General features: G+C 58.7%; 1 protein-coding gene across 1 annotated transcript in view; it reads left to right on the top strand.

Annotated features, from left to right (window-relative positions):
* Positions 1-22,303, top strand: part of CELSR1 (cadherin EGF LAG seven-pass G-type receptor 1) — a 138,119-nt gene that overhangs the window by 41,982 nt on the left and 73,834 nt on the right. The window contains exon 2 of the mRNA XM_043562926.1: positions 11,275-11,913. Coding sequence (XP_043418861.1) covers positions 11,275-11,913 — 639 coding nt within the window. The remainder of the gene's footprint in view (positions 1-11,274; positions 11,914-22,303) is intronic.

The raw sequence follows: 22,303 nt of genomic DNA, 5'->3' as shown, positions 1-22,303 counted from the left end.
GGCCTGTGAGGGCGCGGCCTCCCCTGCAGTGTGTTCCCTGCGTGGAATCGCGGGCCGTGGGGCAAGGGAATGTTGCGCACTCTTAGGTAGCAACAGGTGTTTTGCAGGGCGACTGGACCAGTTCACCTTCCCACCGGCAATGAACCAGCCTTCCTCTCCTTGCTTGTCCTCTCTGCCACCTGTTAGGGCCCGGTTTCTTAATTTTTGCCAAATCGCATCTCGCTGTGGTTTCCATGTGCATTTTTCAGATTACTAATGACGTTGGCCCATCTTTTTATTTGTTTGAGGCTCAAAGACGTTTCGGTTTGTGGCTTGTCTCGTCATTGATTTTTATTTTTATTTAAAAAAAATTTTTTTTAACGTTTATTTATTTTTGAGACAGAGAGAGACAGAGCATGAACAGGGGAGGGGCAGAGAGAGAGGGAGACACAGAATCTGAAACAGGCTTCAGGCTCTGAGCTGTCAGCACAGAGCCCGACGCGGGGTTCGAACTCACGGACCGTGAGATCGTGACCTGAGCCGAAGTCGGACGCTTAACCGACCGAGCCACCCAGGCGCCCCTCGTCATTGATTTTTAAAATGAGGTTTTTTTGGGGGACATCTGGGTGGCTCAGTCGGTTAACTGTCAACTTCAGCCCAGGTCATGATCTCACTGTTGGTGAGTTTGAGCCCCCTGTTGGGCTCTGTGCTGACAGTTCAGAGCCTGGAGCCTGCTTCGGATTCTGTGTCTCCCTCTCTCTCTCCGACCCTCCCATGCTCACACTCTGTCTCTCTTTCTCTCTCTCAAAAATAAATAAACATAAAAAAATAAAATAAAAAAAAAGAGTTGGGTGCTCAACTGACTGAGCCACCCAGGAGCCCCTATTAGGTTTATTATTTTTTTAAATAAATTTTTAAAGATGTTTTTCATTTTTGAGAGGCAAAGGGAGACAGAATGCAAGTTGGGGTGGGAGCAGAGAGAGAGAGGGAGACACAGAATCCGAAGCAGGCTCCAGGCTCTGAGCTGTCAGCACAGAGCCCGACGCGGGGCTTGAACCCATGAACCGCGAGATCATGACCTGGGCCGAAGTTGGACGTTCAACCGACTGAGCCACGCAGGCGCCCCTATTAGGTTTATGCTTAAGCACAATGTAGTTTTGCTGCTGTTATACAAGATTCGTTAACAATTACATTTTACGAGACTGGCCTGAGGACACGCCATGCCTTTCTCTCTCGCCGCCTTGCTCAGTGCTCGTGTGCATTCTCACAGGTTGTCTGTGGAGCCTTTGGTGTTGTCTGTGTTGGGACTCATACCTGTGATGAGTTCATCTTCCTTTCCATTCATTCATTCGGCGTATCGGTCATTCATTCATTCTCTTGCACCGACCTTGGCCTCCGACACAGTATGGAGGGAAATGGTGGTGGTGGGGACCGCTGGTGAGTACTGTGTTTGCTGTTGGGGCTTTATAGACGCCCCTCAGTGGTTTAAAGGAAGCACCAGTCTCTTCTGTGTTTGTCAAGAGTCTCTAAAGTTTGTTTTTTTCTGAGAGAGAGAAGGACAGAGAGAGGGAGAGAGAGAGAATCGCCAGCAGGCTCCATGCTGACAGCAGTGAGCCTGACGACTCAGGGCTTAAACTCACAAACCGTGAGATCACGGCCTGAGCCAAAATCTAGGGTCGGTCGCTTAACCGACTGAGCCCCCAGGCACCCCAAAAGTCTTTATTATGAAGGATTACAGAATCTTATTGAATCTTTTTCTCTATTGAGATGCACATATGCTTTCTAAACAACACGTGGTGGCCTTCCTGTTCCACAGGGACTGGAGGGACTGAAGGACTTGGGGCTTGGGGCGGCCCTAACCTTCATCACCAGTGCTTCCTGGGGACAGTCAGAATTTCAGAGGCCCTGCTGGTGAGCGTGGGGATCGAGGGCCAAATGCGAGTGCAGCCCAATGTTGGTTGGGGAAATAGAAGCCTCCAGTGTTACGTGAAGCTGTGGGAGCAGGTGCGTGTGCACAGAAGTCCAGCTCAGAAGAGGAGCCAGGGAGGGAGGGGGACGCGTGTGCATTCACACACACGTTACCCACTGGCAGGGAGGCCGAGGGTCGCCGGCCACTGTGACCATCCCGTGGCTGGAGCAGGAGTGTGAGGAGGCGTCTGCCCGGCGGGGCCGTGGATGGCCCAGAGCCTGGAATGTTCTAGGCTGGCTCCTTTCCCTCCCCAGTCTGTGGGCTAGGGGTGGACCGCTTGCGGGTGGCCGGGTAGGTGTGTGCAGGCCCCTGGGCTCTGTGGCCAGTGGGCGGGCCGGGTTGGGCTGGTGTCCTTGCTGTGTCCAGGGCTGGAGAATGTGGCGGTGTCGCTGGGCGGGGGTCAGGGGCCACATGGTCTTGTTGGAGGGTGTCGTTTGAGAACAAGACAAGGCACTCCAGCTCTCTCAGACACAGTTGGTGTTTAATCTTTGCCTCAGGGAACTCTTTGCCGGTTTTCCTAGGATTTCCTTGGAAGGGGGCAGAAGGGTGGCCTTTCGGGCTCCAGTGGGGAAGGAGGGCGGGTCTGGGCAGGCTTTCCGCTGGCCCCGCTGGCCCCGCTGGCCGAGGGGAGCCCTGGATGGATGCCTGTTGGCATGGGGGCCTCGGGCCGGCCCGGCAGCCACGGGGCACTGAGCCCCGAGCCCAGACGCTGCCGGGCTCCTAGTTCATCGCTGGAAGAAGAGTCCGGAAACATTGGCGTGGCTTCCTTGAGCGGGCTTGTTGACCACGTGTGAGCTGTCCCCAGCGGCCGTCCACAGTGTCCCGGGCACTTTTGGTTGGGACAGCCGTGAAGCCTGCCTGGGAGCTGGCGCCCCTGCCCCGCTGCTTCCCTCCTGGCCCCAAAACAGCCTGTTTCGGGACCGGGTCACCAGCGTGCGTCTCCGTGCGGTCAGACTTCTGGACTCCTGTCCCCGCATTGTGCAGTCGGTCCTTGGAACAAACGAAAAGCAGGGCGACAAATGTTCCCGGGAGAAATTCTGGGCGATCCCGGAGAAGCCGGAGGCGCCCGTGTTTTCCCTGCGGCTCTGCACCCCCTTGGGTGAGGCCCCACCCCGGCAGTTACAAGGCGTCTCCACGGGAGACGGCTCCTTCCGGCCTGCAGGCCACGGCGGCTTCCGGGCGCCGTCCACTCCTCTCCCCTGACTTGGTTCATGGCTCGGCTTTAAGGAAATCGTTCTTGAAGTGCCTTTTAAAATATGCCACCCCCCAACCCCCTTTGGCATTAACCTCACTTAGCCAGAGCAAATATCTTCCTTGGTATTTTCCCCGCCTTTGGATAGCATCGTGCAAAATAAAGCAGATTTTTATTGCGTCCTTCACTCTCGTTTTTACTTTTGTTTTTAACCGAGGTGAAATTCAGAGCACCTGAAAGTGTCCAGGAGGCGCCTGGGGGGCTCAGTCGGTTGAGCGTCCGACTTCGGCTCGGGTCACGATCTCGAGGTTCGTGAGTTCGAGCCCCGCGTCGGGCTCTGTGCCGACAGCTCGGAGCCTGGAGCCTGCTTTGGATCCTGTGTCTCCCTCTCTCTCTGCCCCTCCCTGGCTAGCTCTGTCTCTCTCTGGCTCAAAAAGAAATAAACATTTAAAAAATGATAAAAAGAAAGAAAGAAAAGAAAGAAAGTGTCCGTGTCAGGGTGGACAGCTCAGTGGGGCTCAGTACGTTCTCAGTGTCGTGCGTCCACTCCGCCTCCCAGCTCCGCACGCGTCTGTCCCCCCACAGAAGGCCTGTGCCCATCCGGCACTCACTGCCCGTTGCCTCGGCACCCCCCAGTTCGGTTTCTGTCTCTATGGTTCCACCTGATCCAGACATTTCCTAGAAATAAAATCATACAACATGTGGCCCTTTCCTTCTGACTTTTTTTTTTTTTAATGTTATTTATTTTGAGAAGAGAGAGAGAAGAAAGGGGAGAGAATCTTAGGCAGGCTCTGCTCTGTCAGCACAGAGCCTGATGTGGGGCTCGAACTCACAAACTGCAAGATCATGACCTGAGCAGAAATCAAGAGTCGGCCACTTAACCAACTGAGCCATCCAGGCGCCCCCCGCCCTCCACCCGACTTCTTCGCTGAGCACAGTGTTTGAGAGTTACCCGTGTTGTGGCATGAATTCCTTTTTAGGGCCGAACAATACCGCATGCGTTGTGGGCGTACGCATTGTGTCTATCTGCTCGTCTGTTGCTGGACACTCGGGTTTCCCCCTTTGTGGCCGTTGTGACTGATGTTGTTAATCGTGCATGAGTTTTAGTGTAGATACACGTTTTCAAGTCTTTCGAATTCCACCAGCGAGTGGGACCCTGGGTCATCTGTTAATTCTCTGGTTAACTGTTCGAGGAACCAACTCTCAGCTCTTAGCTGGAGGCTCCTTATCTTGACCAGAGCGCCCTTTCGCCACGTCTCAGCCCACGGCTTCTGGAGCCACTCGGAGCCGAACAAAAACCTTCCCCTTTGGGCTGTGGGGCCCGTTGACGATTTCACCTTCAAGAGGGTTCCCGCAGCTTGGACGTGGTGAGCGAGGTCAGGGTCGGGGAGGGGTTGTGAGCTGCAGAGCCCGGCCGCCCCCTCTGAGCGGGTGGGCTCGGCCCAAGTGGGGGACCAAGGGAAGGGGTGAGGGTGGGGGGGCTTGAAGGGAGAGAGGGCCGAGCACCTGCCAAGGTTAACGGGGAGGGTGCCTGCCGTGACCGGGGGCTGGGGGCTCTGTGGGGGTGTGACCGTTCCCCAGGTAGGTGTCAGGATGTGGGGAGGGTGTGGGGCCTACAGGGCAGGGGCAGAGGGAAGGCAGCAGAGGTGGAAGTTCTAGGGGCGAGGAGGACTCAGTTTCCAGAGGAGGAGACACCCGGAGTGTGGGCTGCCTTAGGGGGTTGTAGGACCCTCCCTCTCGGTTGTCAGACGGAGGTCACATGGCACGTGGGGAGGAGGGGGGGCTGCTGCTCCGCTCTCTTTACCCCCCACCCCCTGACGCCAGGCCCAGCAGCATCGGCTGCCTTCAAGTTCACTGCCAGATGACCCCCTGGGCATGTTGAGAGCACGTGTGAGGGGCGTCTGATGTTGGTAAGACACCTGAGGGCCCCTCCTCTGTGGACGGGGCGGGGGAACAGCCTCTTGGTGGCCGGTGTGCACGCCGGGTCTGACGCTGGCCTTTGCCCCGCTGTCCCCCACACACGTGTCACCCTGTTCTCGTGAGGAGAGCCCGCATCCCGAGACGAAGGTTCTAGGTGTGGCTCTTGCCGCCCAGAGAGGAGAAGCCGGACGCCCTCCGGGTAGCACCCCTCTTGTCTGCCCTCAGTCTGGCCTCAGAGACACGGCCAACGCCGCTAGGGAGGCTCCTGAAAACCACTTCAAAGTCCCCCCGCTTCGGGTGGGAGCCCCGAGCAGCCCTACCTGTTGTGAGGCCTCAGGAGAAGGGGGGCAGGATGAGGGACGGCACACAGCCTTTGTCTCAAACCTGCTGGACTGGCAACCAGGGCCCTGGGGCTCCGGCTGTACCCTTCAGGCCTGGCAGGGCGTTGCCATGGGAACCGGGGGTGTCTCCCTGAGCCCGAGGCGTGCATTGGGGTGGGGTGGCCTCGACCCCTCTTGGCACCGGCTTTGTCTTCAGCTGCCTGTCCCCAAGGCCCCGTGTGTTCAGAAAGTGCCTTCTCCTCCTCTGTGTGCTTGGGAGGTCCTCCCAGGCCAGGTGAACAGTCCTCCGGGCCCCCATCCACCATCGGGAGGGGTTGAGTCCAGTCAATCTCGGCCCCCCCGTCCGCCATCCGTAGGGGTTAAGTACAGTCAATTTCAGCCCCCCCGTCCGCCATCGGTAGGGGTTGAGGCCAGTCAGTCCGGGCCTGCCACTTGCTGCCCAGGGGACCTCGGCTGGGCTTGCTGGTTAGCCTCTTTGCTCCTCCGTGTCCTCATCTGTGGAGGGCCAGCAGGGGTGTCCCTCGCAGGCTGTGACAAAGACTGAAGGGGTAGTACTGGGCAAGACGTTAGAAGGCAGCGGTGGGGCCCCACGTGTGCACGGACCACTCACTCCGTGAGGGTGTTTCTCCTGCGTCCACCCCAGAGGCCAGCGGCACTGAGGACCTCCATCTGCCTCTGGAGCCCTGTCTCCCCCCCACCCTACGTGTCCGTCTGTCCCGGGCGGACCAGCGTGCCCTCAAGGTCAAGCTCACCGGGAACCTCCGGATGCGGTGTTTTTTGGAGACAGGGTCTGTGCAGATGTGATCAGGTAAGCTTTGAGAGGAGGTCACCCACCGTGGCTCGGAGTGGGCCCTCGCCCAACGACCGGCGAGGGGACTCTGGACACAGACCCACATGGGGAGGAGGCCCCAGGCTGACCAAGCGGAGATCGGTGAGGTGCACCTGCCGGCCAAGGAGTGGCTCGGCCCCCCGGCCGCTGGGAGAGACTCTCCCGCAGAGCCTCCCTGTGCAACCAGCCCGTGACACCTCGACCTCAGACTTCTGGCCTCCAGACCGAGGATAAGTGCGGTGTAAGCCGCGTAGCCTGCGGCACCCAGGACACTGACGCACCCTTCTGCCAATGACATGCCAGGCCTTGCCTCTTGTTCGTTTCGTGTGCCAAGAAGTTGTTTCGTCTCCAACTGCGCGACGACTGCCGTCCCTCCGTGGACACCCACCTCCCCGCCGCCTCCCGGGGGCGCCCTGGCACCAAGTCTCACAAACGCGGCTCCGTCCCGTGCCCCTGGCAGGCCCCCGGCTCCTTGAAGGCCGCGGCGTGACCTCTCCCCGCAGCGTCTGGGCCCGCCACAAGGGACGTGATCGTAGAGGACGGTGAACCTCTCCAGCAAAGCCAGAGGGGTGGACAGGCCCGGACCCCCGTGGAGACCCGTGAGGCTCTCGCCTTGCCGATGGCTTTGCGGGAAACACGGCCGGTGAGCGTCCTGCAGCCGTGGCACGTTCTGGCCATCTGTTCTGTCTCTCTCCTGCTGTGCCTCGGGGACAGCGAGGCGACTCGCATTTGCCAAGGAAAGCAGCGGAAATGGCACTGGCCGGATCTGGGGGCGCCGCGACCCTGGCTTGAAGCTGTCGTTCACAGCCGCGGAAGAAATGCCTGCGGCACAGGCTGGGGAGAGCCCCCGGCAAGCTCCGTGCCTCCCGGAATAAAAAGGGGCTTTTGAACGATAAACCCGATGGATGTGCGTGCAGGGAAATAAAAAGATACAGGGAAGTATAGAGAGGAAAGTAAAAGTCACCAGTTATCAGCAACCTGACATTCCTAGGACCTCTCAGCCCTCAAAAGGGTCAGGGTCGTTGGGGCGCCTGGGGGGCTCAGTCGGCTGAGTGTCCGACTTGGGCTCAGGTCATGATCTCGCGGTTCATGGGTTCAAGCCCTGCGTCGGGCTCTGTGCTGACAGCTCGGAGCCTGGAGCCTGCTTTGGATTCTGTGTCTCCCCCTCTCTCTGTCCCTCCCCTGTTCACGCTCTCTCTCTCAATAATAAATAAACTTTAAAAAAAATTAAAAAAAAAAAGTGTCAGGGTCGTCCAAAGCAAGGGGAGTCAGAGAAGCTGTCCCAGCCCAGAGGCGCTAAGGAGACGTGACAGCTAACTGTCGTGTGGGGTCCTGGACGGGGGCCTGGACAGGGTCCTAGACCAGGAAAAGGGCAGGAGGTGAAACTAAGGAACTCATGTAATAGAGTCAGTAATAGGGGAAACCGAGTGCTGAGTGTACAGGAACTCTGTACTGTCTTCTCAGTTTTGCTGTAAATCTAAAACCGTTTTAAAATAAAAATCCAGGGGTGCCCGGGAGCGTCTGCCTCGATTTCAGCTCAGGTCATGATCTCGCGGTTCGTGGGTTTGAGTCCCATGTCGGGCTCTGAGCTGACAGTGCAGAAGCCAGCTTGGGATTCTCTCTCTCTCTCTCTCTCTCTCTCTCTCTCTTTCTCTCTCTCTCTTCCCCCCCCCCCCACCCCTCCTCTAGGCACTCTCTCCCTGTCTCTCTCAAAATAAATAAATAAACTTTAAAAGTAAAATCAGGGTGCCTGGGTGGCTCAGTCAGTTAAGCGTCCGACTTGGGCTCAGGTCATGATCTCGCGGTTTGTGGGTTCAAGCCCCACGTCGGGCTCTGTGCTGACAGCTCAGAGCCTGGTACCTGCTTCTGATTCCGTGTCTCCCTCTCTCTCTGTCCCTCCCCCCGCTTATGCTCTGTCTCTCTCAAAAATAAACATCGAAAAAAAATTAAAAATACAACAAAATAAAAATTGGTTTAAAACAAATTCAGCGGCTCAGGCAGAACCACTGTCAACATCACAGATACTTTGCTCTCCTTCCCGATAGATCTCTGGGCTCATGTACAATAGCTTCTTTTGGTCTGTGTGAGAAAGTAACTAATTTTTCCCCCAGCATCCTGCTGTCAGATCTGCCCCGCTGTCACCGCTGTGGTTTAGCAGGCAGCGCCCTGTGGTTGGGACAGCCCATTTGGTCTCCATGGGCCCCATGTACGGGCAGTCAGGTGCCTGTGGCGGCCTAGGAATCCAGACGACATAAGTTCAAGGCAAGGCCGTTGTCTCCCAGAACCTGGGGTGTCCAGGAGGATCCCTGGTCTGAAGGAAGCTGGCCGTGAGATCCACATAAGGCGCACGTCTTGTTTACCAGCACATGCGACGTTAGTTAATAGTTAATGCTATTTTCTGGCCACGTTCCCGCTCTGTCCCTGAGGGGAGGTGTCTGTTCTTGGAACGTGGCTCCCTGTTCGTGGGCATTCCTCAGTGCGGTGCCCTCCTGGCTGCCCGCGGGTGGGTGGTTTAAGATGAAAAGGATGTTTTCGTAACACGTGCCACCAGAAAGTAAGCAAACGATACTCAGTATCTTGTATTATTATTGTGGGCATATGGAAAGGGAGGGAAGGAAGGAAGGAAGGGAAGAGGAGGGAGGGAGGGAGGAAAGAAAGAAGGAGAGAGGAAAGCTAGAAAGGGAAACAGAAGAAGACCTCACCAAAAAAATAGCTTCGATGGGAGAATGGAGTTTCGGATGCTGTTTGTGCACATGTGTCTTGGGGTTGAGAGGTGAGACTGGAAATCATCCTTCTTCCCTGCCCCTCCTTCCCTGTGTCTCCCCCCCCCCCCCAACGAATGTTTATCTGGCAGCTTCTGAGTGCCAGCAGCTGGTGCAGCAGGGTCAAGACCTGCAGGTTCTCAGTCCTCAGGGGCTCACGGAGGGAGAGATGTAAACCACAAAAAATCAGGTTATGCCACTTCTGGGTGGGGAAAGTAAGGCGGTGGCAGAGCATACATGGGGGACTTGGAGGTCCCCTGTGATGAGAGACATTCAGCTGAGGCCTGGGTGGCCGAGGAAGCACCCCCGCCCCCAGCCAACAAGGAGGGCGGTGCTCTAGGCAGAAGACAAGGTGTGCAAAGGCCCTGGGGCAGGAAGAGGGAGCGGGGTGGCAGGTGGAGGGTGATGGGGACACGGAGGACCACCAGATGGGGTAAGAGGTGTGTGTTTTATTCTGGAAGCCCCTGGGGGCCCTGAGGGAGTGGCATGATGAGGGGGGCATTGTAGTGGGAGGGGGACCCCAGACTGCTACAGATCCAGTCCACATTCCAGGGAGGGGAATAGATGCTCCTCTTGGCGGGGACCGACCTGCATGTGGGGTTGGGAGGAAAGGACAGCGCGCTGCCCACAACGTGCTTTGCCACTTTCTTTTGCCTTACTTTACTCCTCCTGACTGTTCTGGCCCCCGGCCCTTTGCACGGGAGCGGCGGGCATGTCTGGCCACTGACTCCGGTCCATTTGTGCTCCGTTGAAGCTGTAGCCAGAATGAGCCCTCGCCTCGTGGGCTCCCCACCCCGAGGTGATGCCAGTATCATCTCCACTGTCGACTTCGGCCCTGCTGGGTTTTCACGGGGACTGGACGGAGCAGTGACAGCACTCCGTGCCCAACTTGCTGAGCAGCGGTGCCTTCGCTGGGGTGAACTGGGCTCCCCTCCAGGGGCGATGCCCATTTTCTCAGGATCTCAGGTTTGCTGTGGTCGTCAGAGGGAGCACCCGGGAGCACTGTGACCTCGGGAGCAGTTACGTTTTCTTGTGTGGACAGGTTTTGTGACTCGGGGTCCCTCCCAGAGTGGCTTGTGGCTCCCAAGGGCCCGAGGAAAACAGGCCCAGTGTGCAGAAGCCTCGATGCCTCTGTCCCCCGTGGTTTTAGGCTTTGTGCCTCCGTGGGGACTGTGCTGGGGCCACGGCGACAAGGTGGCCTCCAGATTGTGTCATTTGACCTGCCCTCTCAGTGGTCCTGGCTTCCTGGAAACAAGCGGGGCAGGGCTCCCCGCCATGGCTCCTGCCCCTTGGTGGGGGAGGCCCGTCAGGCGTGGGCTGCGAGAGGGTGGGAGAGGGTCCTTGCCTGGCAGGGGCTCACTGGCCTGCACAGATGGCCCTGTGCCCCATGGGGGTGTGCTCGTTGGGGGCACAGGTACAGGGACCCAGAATCTGAGCTGAGCCAGAGGGATATGAACTTTGCTGGGTTTTTCTCAGGGTCCCTTAGCACATTTGAGGCAGGGCCTGGGAGGCAGGTGAAAACCCCCTGGGTGGGGGTGCTTGCACCTGTCAGGGTGCCGGGAAGGCCGATGGTCCCACCCCACCACCACCCTGGGGAGAGCCCCTGGGGCCAGCCCTTGGGTGACTCCCCTGATCCTGGGCTTAGAACGTCCTAACCAAAACATCCCATTCCCTTTCCCGTCTCGCAAAATCCTAAGTAGCTGGTTTCATGGTTGGCTGACCCTTGTCGGGTGAGGTGCAGCCCCGTCTTGTACGTGTCTTTGTAAAGCAGCATCTGCCGAGCGTCCGCCGTGTGCTGGGCACGTAGGGATGAATAGGGTGCAGCTCAGCACAGAAAACCCTTCAACGTGGCGTGGACCAAGGCCGTACCTGGACGGCAGCATCCTGGACGCCGTGGGGTCTGGGCTGGGCTGCGGGCGGGTGGGATCGGAGTGGGGGCCCCCGGGGTCTGAGACGGGTGCAGAGGTGGTAGAAGGGGGCTCAGTGGCCCCACGTGTCTGGGGCAGAGCGTGCGAGGCGGGGGACCCAGGTGGCGGTGGCCCTGGGATGTCCTGCTGAGTGGTTGGGGGTCCGCGGGGTTCTTTCGAGCAAGACAGACTCAACAGGAGCTGTGCTTTGGGAAGCCGGGTGTGGAGGGAGAGGAATGGGGGGCCCGGAAGGCAGGGGTCAAGGCGGCGGTCGCGGTGGGGGCGGGGCGTGGGGCTGGCTTCGGCCGGCCGTGCCCGGGTGGGGCTGGCGGGGACCCGGACCCCGAGTGACCCCGACCCTCCTTGTGTCCACAGATGGCATCCACAGTGTCGTCGCGCTCTGCACCCTGCGGGTCACCATCATCACGGACGACATGCTGACCAACAGCATCACCGTCCGCCTGGAGAACATGTCGCAGGAGAAGTTCCTCTCCCCGCTGCTGTCCCTCTTCGTGGAGGGCGTGGCCACGGTGCTGTCTACCACCAAGGACGACGTCTTCGTCTTCAACATCCAGAACGACACGGACGTCAGCTCCAACATCCTGAACGTGACCTTCTCGGCCTTGCTCCCCGGCGGCGTCCGGGACAAGTTCTTCCCGTCGGAGGACCTGCAGGAGCAGATCTACCTGAACCGCACGCTGCTGACGGCCGTGTCCGCCCAGCGCGTGCTGCCCTTCGACGACAACATCTGCCTGCGGGAGCCCTGCGAGAACTACATGAAATGCGTGTCCGTGCTCAAGTTCGACAGCTCGGCGCCCTTCATCAGCTCCACCACCGTGCTCTTCCGGCCCATCCACCCCATCAACGGGCTGCGCTGCCGCTGCCCGCCCGGCTTCACGGGCGACTCCTGCGAGACGGAGATCGACCTGTGCTACTCCAGCCCCTGCGGCACCCACGGCCGCTGTCGCAGCCGTGAGGGTGGTTACACCTGCGAGTGTCTGCAGGATTTCACGGGTACGTGTCGCTCCCCGGGCCCCGGGCGGGGTCGCACGCGGGGGGGGCCCTCGCCGGCTCCCTCGGTCCACTCCCCTGCCCGGCGCCAGTCCGTGGCCTTGGCGGTGACGCCGGGAGCCGCACGTCCTTAGCCGGCGGGCGGGCGGGAGGCAGGCTTCCTGACGAGCCCTCCCAGGTCCCTGTTGACCGCGTGTGACTGGAGTCGCCCTCTTTCCGAGAGCGATTACGGCGTGAGGGCCACCTGAAAACCCACGTGCGTGAGATGACACGCGCTTCCTTAGGCGGCTTCAGGTTGGAGGCACTTCATTCCGGGCTTCGGGTTTAACTGGCTACTGTAAACAGTGTGACTGGGATGGAGATCATGAGCCGCTGATCACGCGGGTCTGGAGAGCCGGTGTTGGTGTTTCACGCCCGGTGGTCCGCTGTAGAGGTTACGTCTCCTCCGCCTTGCACGTACACTTGCCCTGAGACGTCCTGACTCGTCGCGAAGACGAATGGCTCCCCAGGCGGCCGGTGGTGGGTGTTTAGAAATAGGTAGTCAGAGCAGCACGGATGCGCACGTCCTGGCCTTGGCCTTCGGTCGCGTGTTGCCTAAGATCATGGCCCATTTGAAAAGCAAGTTTCCGGTGGCCTGAGAGCGGTCTGGCGTTTTGGGGAAGCCGTCGAGGATTAGGTGGGACCTCATTCATACCGGACGTAGCTTCGCGATTCCAGTATGGACTGTGGCCCCGGTTATCCTGTTTAGTATAAACAGCCGAAAAATCATTATCTGCTTGTGTGGGATGTGGCACAGTTTATGGAGCTTAGCACAGGGGTTTACGGCATTAGCCGGTGTGTGTTAAGTGGGAAGAGTAAACCCAGGGTGGGGGGCACAGTGGGAGGAAGACGGCCGTGCCTGGCGCTCTGAGAAGAGGAGGAAAGGCGCCAGAGAGAGGCCATTTGGCAGCCTGAGGAGGTGGGGGTTTACCGTGTCTGAGCCCCAGCCTGGTTATGATCCGGAGTACGGCGTGGCAAGAAAGGCACCTGACCGCCTGCCCTGTGTCCTCCCTCCTCCCCGTGCCTCTTTGTGGCTGGCTGGCTGTCCGTCTGTTTTGTGGGGCTCCAGAAGGGTCTGCCCCGCTGGCTCGGAGTGTTAACCCTGGATTCCTGGCTACACTGGGGCATGGTGGTGGGCCCGGACGGGAGGCTCAGGAGACCCCTGCCCCCGCAGTTCCTGCCTACGTTGTCGGGGCTCTGGCTGTGCCCACAGGCCTGGACCAGGCTCCCCTCTCCCCCACTCCTCCCTGCCCTGGGTTGTAGTGGGCTCTCACCACACGGTCCCGGCGTGCCCCGACCTCTCCTTCCCTGATCACCGTGACGAGCTGGGCTCTCGGCTTCTCCTGAAGCGGCTGACCAGGTGTGCCAGCGCTGGTGACGGGGAGGCCTCCCCAGTGAGCTGCTGTCCCCTCCCCCCTCCCTTGCCCGTGGCCTAGACGGGGAGTGCTTCCTCCCATGACTTCAAGTGGTGATGCTGTGGCTCTTGACCCTGGGAAAGGGCTGGTGTGCTCTAGGGACTCAGCTGGCGTTCAATTACTCCCTTGCCCCCCGAGTATTAATGGAGTGCCTACTGTATGCCTGGCCACTGCACACATCAGACCTGCCCCTGCCCAGTCGGGTGGGGCACCTTTGGTTGTCTGCGTGACTGGCCCTTTCACTGATCAAGATACGTGGCAGTGGGGACCTGGCAGGGGACAGTCCCTCAGGCACCCTCTGCGCTCTGATGGAGGCCTAGGATGGGGTCTAAGGTGAGCGGGGAGACCAGCTTCTCCTCGGGGGCCACAGCAGCAGGCCTGGGTTCCACAAGTCCCGGACGTAAGCCCAGGGCCATGTCTGGGCTGGGTAAACCGTGGCTGCTAGGGACCCGTGGATTCTCTCCGAAGAGGGATCGACCTGCTGCATGGAAGGGACTTCCAAAGTTCTTAGATTTCGCTTTCATCACGGGAGTCATTGCTAGAGAAATAATGACCGGAAACGGCCCCGCATGTCGGAAGATCCGCTGAGAGGCCGTGATTGGCGTGGGACTCATCTGAGTGTCTCTGGCCCTGAAGTCACCGTCTGTGTTTCCCTCGGAGATCAGACAGGCCCAGACTGATTGTTTGGACTCAGTCCCCCTTCCTCCGTCTCTCCCTTTCTCCCTTTGAAGCCCCCCTCCTCTTGCGGGAGGTAATTGTGTTCATTTGCTGGTGCTGAAGGCTGCCTTGTCGTCGAGGGGGTTTTGTTACTTGCTCCTGGGTAAGCCGAGCCCAGGCCTCCGTGGGGAAGTTGGAAGCGGCCCAAGGCCCCCGGAGGACCCCGGCTTCCTGTGCTGCCGATGGACAGGAGACGGGCTGGGTGAAGGAAGGTGGCAGTTAATCTGAGGCGAAGCTCCCTGAATTTGGTGCTGGAGGAAACACCCCCAGCAGCAATCCTGCGTTCTCTTAAATCCATGGTGGCCTGAGAGAAAGGACCGAGGCCCCAGCGATGGAGGGCTGTGCGCTGGGGCGGTAGTCGGGGTCCGCAAGTGACCCCACTCTGAGAGCAGCAGGACATGATGGCTGAAGGCGTCATGGTCGCCGTCCTGATTTCCTCTAGAACTCGGCAGACGTCTGTTCTCGGCCCCTCGGTGTCTTGGGTCGTAAACAGCGGCGTTTGGTTTTGGCTAAACCCCCCCCAAAGGTCGCCGCCCCCTTCTTCCAAATCCTCGCTTCTACACCTGTTGCCTGCTGCCATCACCTCCCTCAGAATCCGCCTCAGCGCCGTCCCCTGCTCTGGAAGGTTCCGGAAGGTTTCCCGACTTCCTCGGTGCTGTGTTTATGTGTTGGTTGCTCTGCTCTCACCTTGGCTGTGATCCCCCATTTCCCTGCCTCTCAGGACAACGGTAACTTAGGGCTAATATTCACTAGCCTTCGGTGCGCTGTGCTGTTCTAGATGATTCCACATGTGTTACCCCAGTCCCCACATCAGCAACATGGCCCCGTCTGTAAGCGGAGAGACGAGGTGCAGAGCAGCACAGTATCTGGCCCGGCCGTTCCAACCGGGGTGATTCTGCCCCCGGGGACAGCAGGGGGTGGGATGGGGGGGTGGAGGCCACACGTGCTGCCCGCATGCGCCGAGGACGGCCCCACACAGACAGCGGTCCCGCCAGCGTGTCTGCGGGAGCGCAGAGCCACCGACTGCGTGATGAGTGCAGGTTCCCCCAGGTCTTCCTGGATGTCACCTCCCTGCCTCCACACATGTCCCCTCCTCTCGTCCCCATTCCCTGCGTCCGCCCCCTGCTCGGCACTGGATGGCCACAGCACCAGGCACACAGAAGGTGCTCAGTAAGTGCTCATGCACCCACGATGGGGTCAGGGGTTCACTAGCCTGGCCTGTTCCTCCCTGTAGCCAGAGGAGGCGTCCTGGAGGCTCCTTCTGTACGGTGCTCGGTGCTCAAAGCAGTGCCTTTGCTGCTATTGTCACTGCGCTGGAGGGGACTCGGGGGGACGGGGTGGCGCTAAGGTATTTATGACTCTGTCCCGCTGGTGTGAGAGCTGGCCCAGCTCCAGTTCTCACAGCACAGCTATGTGCTAACGCGGGCTGGCAGGCCTCCCCCTCCTCCCATACATGCATCTTCTCGTCACGGAGAACAAGGTGATTTATCATCACAGATGAACGTCTGCCCACGGGGTGCATTCCTGAGAAGGCAGAGACTTTGATAGCCCGGGGGGCAGGGGGAGGCTTTCCTCCTCACTCTGCCTGTCAGAGGGGAGGCCTGACTGTGGCCCAGGACCTAGACCGTCAGGGTGCGCCCCCACCTTGGCCGCCCTGGCTGTCTTCTTCGTAGGTCCTGTTTGTTCTTGAGCGTACGATTTGTTTTAAGTGTATTTATTTCGAGAGGCAGAGAGAGCGTGAGTGGGGAAGGGGCAGAGACAGAGAACCTCAAGCAGGCTCCATGCTGTCAGCGCAGAGCCCGACGTGGGGCTCGAACTCACGAAACTGTGAGATCACGACCTGAGCCGAAATCAAGAGTCAGACGCTTAAACCTACTGAGCCGCCCAGGCGCCCCTCTGGGCCTATGATTTTAGGTCCCTGGGCCGCTTGGCTGGATTCAGAGGGTGTTTCAGCGAATACTGGAGAACAGCCCTGTCTCTGAGCGTGAAGCACCTGGTCGTCCCTGGGTCTTGGGGTCCCTGCTGCTGGACACTGCATCAAAATGGTTCTCCTCAGCATCGAAATAGGTGCTCCATAGCAGAGATGTAGTCTGGGAATCACTGGGTCAGTAGCCACTTAGGAGTCTCGGTGATGCTGGGTTTAAGCTTTGTGCTAACTACCCCTGGGTGGAATGTCCCGTTTGTGCTGTGTGAGAACCTTCCAGGGAACCTGACTGCCCCCCGTGGTGGCCTCCCTTGGACTGGGGGCCCTGACTGTCCCCCAAGGTAGTCTCCCCTGGGCTGGGGTCCTGACTGCCCCCCATGGTGGCCTCCTCAGGGATGGAGCCCCTGACTGTCCCCCGTGGTGGCCTTCCCTGTGCCCCCCCTGCTGGGGGTCCCAACTGTCTCCCGTGGTAGCCTCCCCTGGACTGGGGACCCTGCCCCCTGTGGGGAACTCTCCAGGATGAGGACATCTGCCTAAGCTCAAGGCCAGAGAAACTTCTGGTATACAAACCGAATCATCTTTTCTGTTCATGGAAAATATTTAAAATCACTTCTGGCACTTCTTGGAATCTGTTAAAAAAATGCACATTACCCCCAACTGCACGTTTTATCTTGAATTCTCCTGTCAGAGTCATGGTATTTCCGTCATCACGGGATGCACGAACGTGCTGCACGGTCCCAAGCAGAAACCCCGTGCCTCCGCGTGAAACTCTGTGTTCTCAGCTCCATGGCCATCTGTGAGGGGAGGGGTGTCCACACTGTGCGGGAGAGGAGGTTCACCAGCTCCTGCCGCGGTTCACGGGATTGGAGGTCCCCTTGGAAGAATCGTCAGCAAGGCGAGTTTCGTCCTTAAACCAGGAAGTTCATCATCATCATTCAAAGTGAAAGTCATTGGGGTGCCTGGGTGGCTCAGTCTGTTAGGCAACGGGCTTCGGCTCAGGTCACGATCTCCTGGTCAGTGAGTTCGAGCCCCGCGTCGGGCTCTGAGCTGACGGCTCGGAGCCTGGAGCCTGCGTCGGATTCTGTGTCTCCCTCTGTCTCTGCCCCTCCCCACTCACGTTCTGTCTCTGTCTCTCTCAAAAAGAAATACACATTGAGAAAAAAAAGAATACATGTTCTTTGTAGACATTGACGGGTCCCAAGGAACTGGCCCAAGTCTCCAGCGCCACGCAGGAAGTGGAATTTGAACCATCTGGGGGCCGAGCTGCTATTTGTATGGACGACAGAGGTTTCTGTTAGCATTCTGGCTGAGTTTGGACACGCTGCTGTTTGAGAACTGGCTCGGTTTTCCTCTGAGCTGATTGGGTGGTGAGGACACCGCTTCCCAGCCTCGGGGTATGCAGCTGCCGGGTTCACCTTCCGCCAGCAGGTTCTTCCCCAAGGTCACAGGACTGTGCCCAGACCCTCAGCCCTCCCCCCTCCTTCCCTCCCTCCCTCCCCCTGTGGTGGCACGGCCAGCCGACTCACCACTCTGCCTGGGCCGGGGGGCCCTATGCCTCTGTCTCCAAGGGGTACAGGGCCCCCACCTGTCCCCACCTGCACGTCTTCTCTCTAGGAGACCTCCCCACACCCACCCTCACCCCTACCCTCAGATATCCTGGGTCATTAGAACCAGATCCTAGTCCTGTGTCTGAGACATCATCTTGGGGCTCATTCTTGAGACATTGTAGACAGAGGCAGCTGCAGGCCCAGAAGGGCACACGGGGGGGCCCTGGATGGCCCCACCGTGGGGACTGTGACTTCTCAGCGTGTGCTCAGGCCCCAGGGCAGTGTGAAGTCTGTGTCCCATCAGGACTGGCTGGGGGCCGGACTGTGCGGGTCAGGACCCTCTGCCAGGCTCTGCCTCATTCTGGAGCCTGGACACCTCCTGAGCTGCCACCGGTGTTCTAAGCCCACATCCCTGGCCTGTCCCCTGGCTCGGAGGGACCGTGACTTTGCTCCAGGGGGTTGGAAGTGCCTTGTTGAAGGGGCCAAGGTGGTGTCCCAGGCACTCAGGCCCCGGTGGTCGGCTCAGCTGACCCTGCCTGGTCGTGCCTGGTCACCACGTGCGGGCAGTGTCCGGGGCCCCCTGGTTGGCCTCCCACCAGCTCTGGCAGCCGAGACCTGTGATGTTTACTCGCGCTGTGTTCATTTAGTGCCTGCTGGGTCCTCAGCCGCTGGCAGCCAGGGGCACCACAGCGGGCTCGTGCTGGGGGGCGCAGCTCCTGGGCCACTGAGGCTCAGGGAGATGCGGAAAGATTTAAGGGCTGCGGCTTTCTGTGGGCGACTGTCCCCAGGAAGAGATGGCTCTCCGGAATCTGGCTGGTCTCCTTTGGCGTGATGAGGGTTGGGTCAGTGTCCTGGGGCTTACCCGGGGGTCTAAAATAACCCTGGCAAGGCCCTTCCGTGTCTCCTGCAGCTCCTGGTGGCCTCAGGTGGCCCCGGGCTTGTGGCCACACCGCTCCCATCTCTGCTTCCGTCCTCGCACAGCCGGCCCCTGTCGCGTGAGGACAGATGTGATGGCAGGGGGCTCACCCGGGTGATACGGGTCGGGTCTCACATCCCAGGACCCTTAATTCCATGGCATCGTTGCCCTATGAACCGATGCCCACAGCTTCTGGAAGTCGGAACCTGCACGTGTCTTTTCGGGGCCACCGCTTAGCTGACTTGGGGGTTGGTTTTTTTCTGTGCCCTTCACCCTCTGATGGGCGTGAGGAGTGGGGAGGTGGGGAGAGCACCCCTTTCCTAAAAGGAGGGGTCCTCGGGTGTGGCTCGGGGCTGGCACTGGCTGGGCCGCCTTTCCATCCCGGGGAGTTTAGAATGCACACTGATTATTCCGGTTAGCCGGGTTTCAACCCTCAAACATGTCGGTGACTCCGGTAAGAAGAACCAAAGAGGTGGGTAAGCCAGAATCGTTTTCCTTTCCTGCTGGAATGCGTTTTTTATTTATATTCAAAAAAAAAAAAAGAATGGGTGTGTCTGGAGTTCTGGGAAATTGCTTCAAAGACAATAATGAAGTCATTCGAGAAGGCTCAGAGAAGGCCCAACCTGGACAAGGTCTGGGCTTCCGGCTTCCCCTCCCTCCGGGCAGGGGGGGTCAGAGAGGGTGGGCGGCAGGTGTCTGGGCTCTCAGCAGAGGCCTTTCCTGGCAGCCTTGCCCCATGGAGGGGGAGGCTCCAGGGCAGAGCCAGTCACCGGGAGGTGAGAAAGTCAAACAAGGAGTGTGGGGGAGGGGGGGCTCCTAGTCCCAAGAAGCGAGTTAATAACCGGGAAATCACAGTACCAGCCTGCCAGGTGCTCAGCTCAGAGCTTTGCAGAATTAGCACATTTCACCTTGATGCTAGCCTCCTGGGTGCTAGGGGTTGCTCCGGGCAAGACACAGAAATCCTGCCTTCAGAGAGGGATTTGCAGCGGGGGAAACTGAGGCACCGGCGGGGGGCTTGCTCAGGAAGCCTCTGTCCTGGGGCAGCGGTGTTGCTCCTGAGGGGGGCGGTGTTTGGTAGAAGGGGCCGCCGAGGCCCTGGGTGGGTGGAAGGATAAATGGGCATGTTTTCCCAGTGCTTAACCATTTCTGATGGAGACCCTCAAGTGTCCCCTGTCCCTTGTCTCTGTGCTTCCCCCGAGGAACCACGCTGCTGGATCGCGTCTTGTTTGTTAAGATTTACCTTTGCAAAGTAACCTGACACCCACGGCGGGGACTGAGGTTCGGTGTCCTTGTGTCTGAGGACCTGACTCTGAAGCCGTCCCGTGTTGGTGACTGTGGGGCCTACACTCTCTCCGGACGCTCTGTCCTCCGTGCGCCTTATCGATCTTTAATTCTGCCTAAACTTCAAGTTCCAAAGTGTCTTTTGTGCTTCAGACCCGACTTCTTCCCTCGCTGACTTTGAAAATACTGGTTTTTCTAGTTCAAAGCCCTTGACTGTTTCTGAGGACGAGGAGGGAGCGAACTGTCCCTTTATTTACTGAGCAGCTTAAGTCATCAAATTTGTACGTGCCCTTCCCCTCCTGTCCAGGAGGGTCCGAGGGTCTCTGTCTGGCTGTGCCCCCCTCTCCCGGCTGGCTGGGGCTCCGTCACCTCTCTGGTCTCCGCCCGGAGCAGCCACGGGGCAAGTTCTGAAGCTTGGTCTTGGAGGTGCTGATTCCCATCAGCCTCGCCCTGGTTCCAGCCCCGAACCTCCTCGCCCCTCCTGCCACGACCGTCACACAGCCTCCACCCCCCCACACACACCAGACACACATCACACCCCAGAGACACACCTACACAACACACACATCTCACACATGCGCACACACACCCCACCTCGACGCCACCTGCTTGCCTGCCTGCTCTCTGTGCAGTGACACCGAGGTGCCCGGCTACCCCTTCCTCTTGCACAGACATCCTGCCCGACCGTGACGTCCCGGTGGCCAGGACCAGGGCTCTCCCGTCCCTCTGCTTGGGCCCCTTCTGGAGCCTAGTGGTCGCGCTGCCCCTCTGGCCACGATCCCCAGTCGTTCTGGCAAAGCCCAGTTCACAGGCTCCCGGACCCAGGCGTCCTCTCTTTCCTCCATTCTCCTTATCTTTAAGGAACTTGCTTGTTGCATACAAAAAATGATATGTTTTATACACGGTGCTGGGCCTCCGTTTCTTCATCTGCAAGATGGTGACTAGAACGGTCCCCATGTGGGATGCCTGGGTGGCTCAGTCGGTTGAGAGTCTGACTTTCGGCTCGGGTCACGATCTCAAAGTTCGTGGGTTCGAGCCCCGCGTCGGGCTCTGTGCTGACAGCTCAGCCTGGAGCCTGCTTCCGATTCTGTGTCTCCCTTCCTCTCTGTCTGCCTCTCCCTGCTTGTGCTCTGTCTCTCTCTCTTAAAAATAAACCTTGCCTGGGTGGCGCAGTCGGTTAAGCGTCCGACTTCAGCCAGGTCACGATCTCGCGGTCCGTGAGTTCGAGCCCCGCGTCGGGCTCTGGGCTGATGGCTCAGAGCCTGGAGCCTGTTTCCGATGCTGTGTCTCCCTCTCTCTCTGCCCCTCCCCCGTTCATGCTCTGTCTCTCTCTGTCCCCAAAATAAATAAACGTTGAAAAAAAAAAAAAACCTTAAAAAAACGAAGTTAAAAAAAAGCAGAGTCCCCACGTCTGGGGATTAGAGTAGCAGCGATGGCCGGGCCTCACTGCCCTCCGTAAATCCGTGTTCCCCGCAGTCACCTTGCAGGTGAGCCCTTGCAGGTGAGGGGGCTGGAGGGGCCTCGGCTCCGGGGAGCTTCTGTTTCGTTGTTAAGGGGAGTCCTTCCCCAAATTTTTGCTTGGGGTTCTGCACCGGGGCCAAGACCAGGAGGCTGAGCCCTGTGTTCCTCACCTGCGGGGGGCTTGTGGTTCACTGTATGCATTATTGAGTGCGGCTATCGGTTTGCCCAGGTGAACCCGATCCTTGGCGTGGGGGTGGGGCTGGCACTTGTCACAGTGGCGGGGGGTGGTGGGGGTGCATGGCTGGAGGAGGGGAGATTCTCCTCAGAGTCAGAATGACCCAGAGCGAGCATCTGACCCTGAGCAGGATGTCAGGATGTGAGAAGCCCAAACTTGACTTGAATGAGGACTCCCAGGAAAGGAACGATAAAGTTAATTCTGGACAGGAAGTGTGTCTGAGAACATGCGGGTTTCATTTTAATAGTGTTTCTAATGAGAACTGTATCAGATGGTAAAGATATGGGGCTCACTAAGGCTGATCCGAGTTAGTTACCTAAAGTAAGATGATTTTTATTTATCATTTCATTTCATTTCATTTCATCTTAGAGCATGCAGGTGGAGGAGAGGGACAGAGGGGAGAGGGTTAGAGAGAGAGAGAGAGAGAGAGAGAGAAAGAGAGAGAATCCTAAGCAGGCTCCAACCTCAGTGCAGAGCTCATGACCCTTGAACTCGTGACCCTGCGATCATGACCGCAGCCAAAATTAGGAATCAGAGGCTCAGGCGCCTGGTGGCTCAGTTGGCTGAACGTCCAACTCTTGATTTCAGCTCGGAAAATGATTGCACAGTTCGCGAGCTGGAGCCCCACGTCAGGCTCTCGCTGACAGCGCAGAGCCTGCTTGGGATTCTCTCTCTCCCTCTCTCTCTGCCCCTCCCCTGCTCATGCTCGCTCTCTCTCCCTCTCTCTCTCTCTCTCAAAATAAGTAAATAAAACTCAGAAAATAGATTCAAACAAACAAAACTTATCACGTCTCTTCCAAGTTCGTGCTCAGTGATGTCAAGGTGGTAGCTTGAAATTGACCCAGGGGGTGTGCACAC

The sequence above is a fragment of the Prionailurus bengalensis genome, chromosome B4 (assembly GCF_016509475.1).
Source record: "Prionailurus bengalensis isolate Pbe53 chromosome B4, Fcat_Pben_1.1_paternal_pri, whole genome shotgun sequence".
Classification (NCBI taxonomy): domain Eukaryota; kingdom Metazoa; phylum Chordata; class Mammalia; order Carnivora; family Felidae; genus Prionailurus; species Prionailurus bengalensis.
Note: the sequence above shows the minus strand (reverse complement) of the source record. Positions and strands in the feature narration are given on the sequence as shown.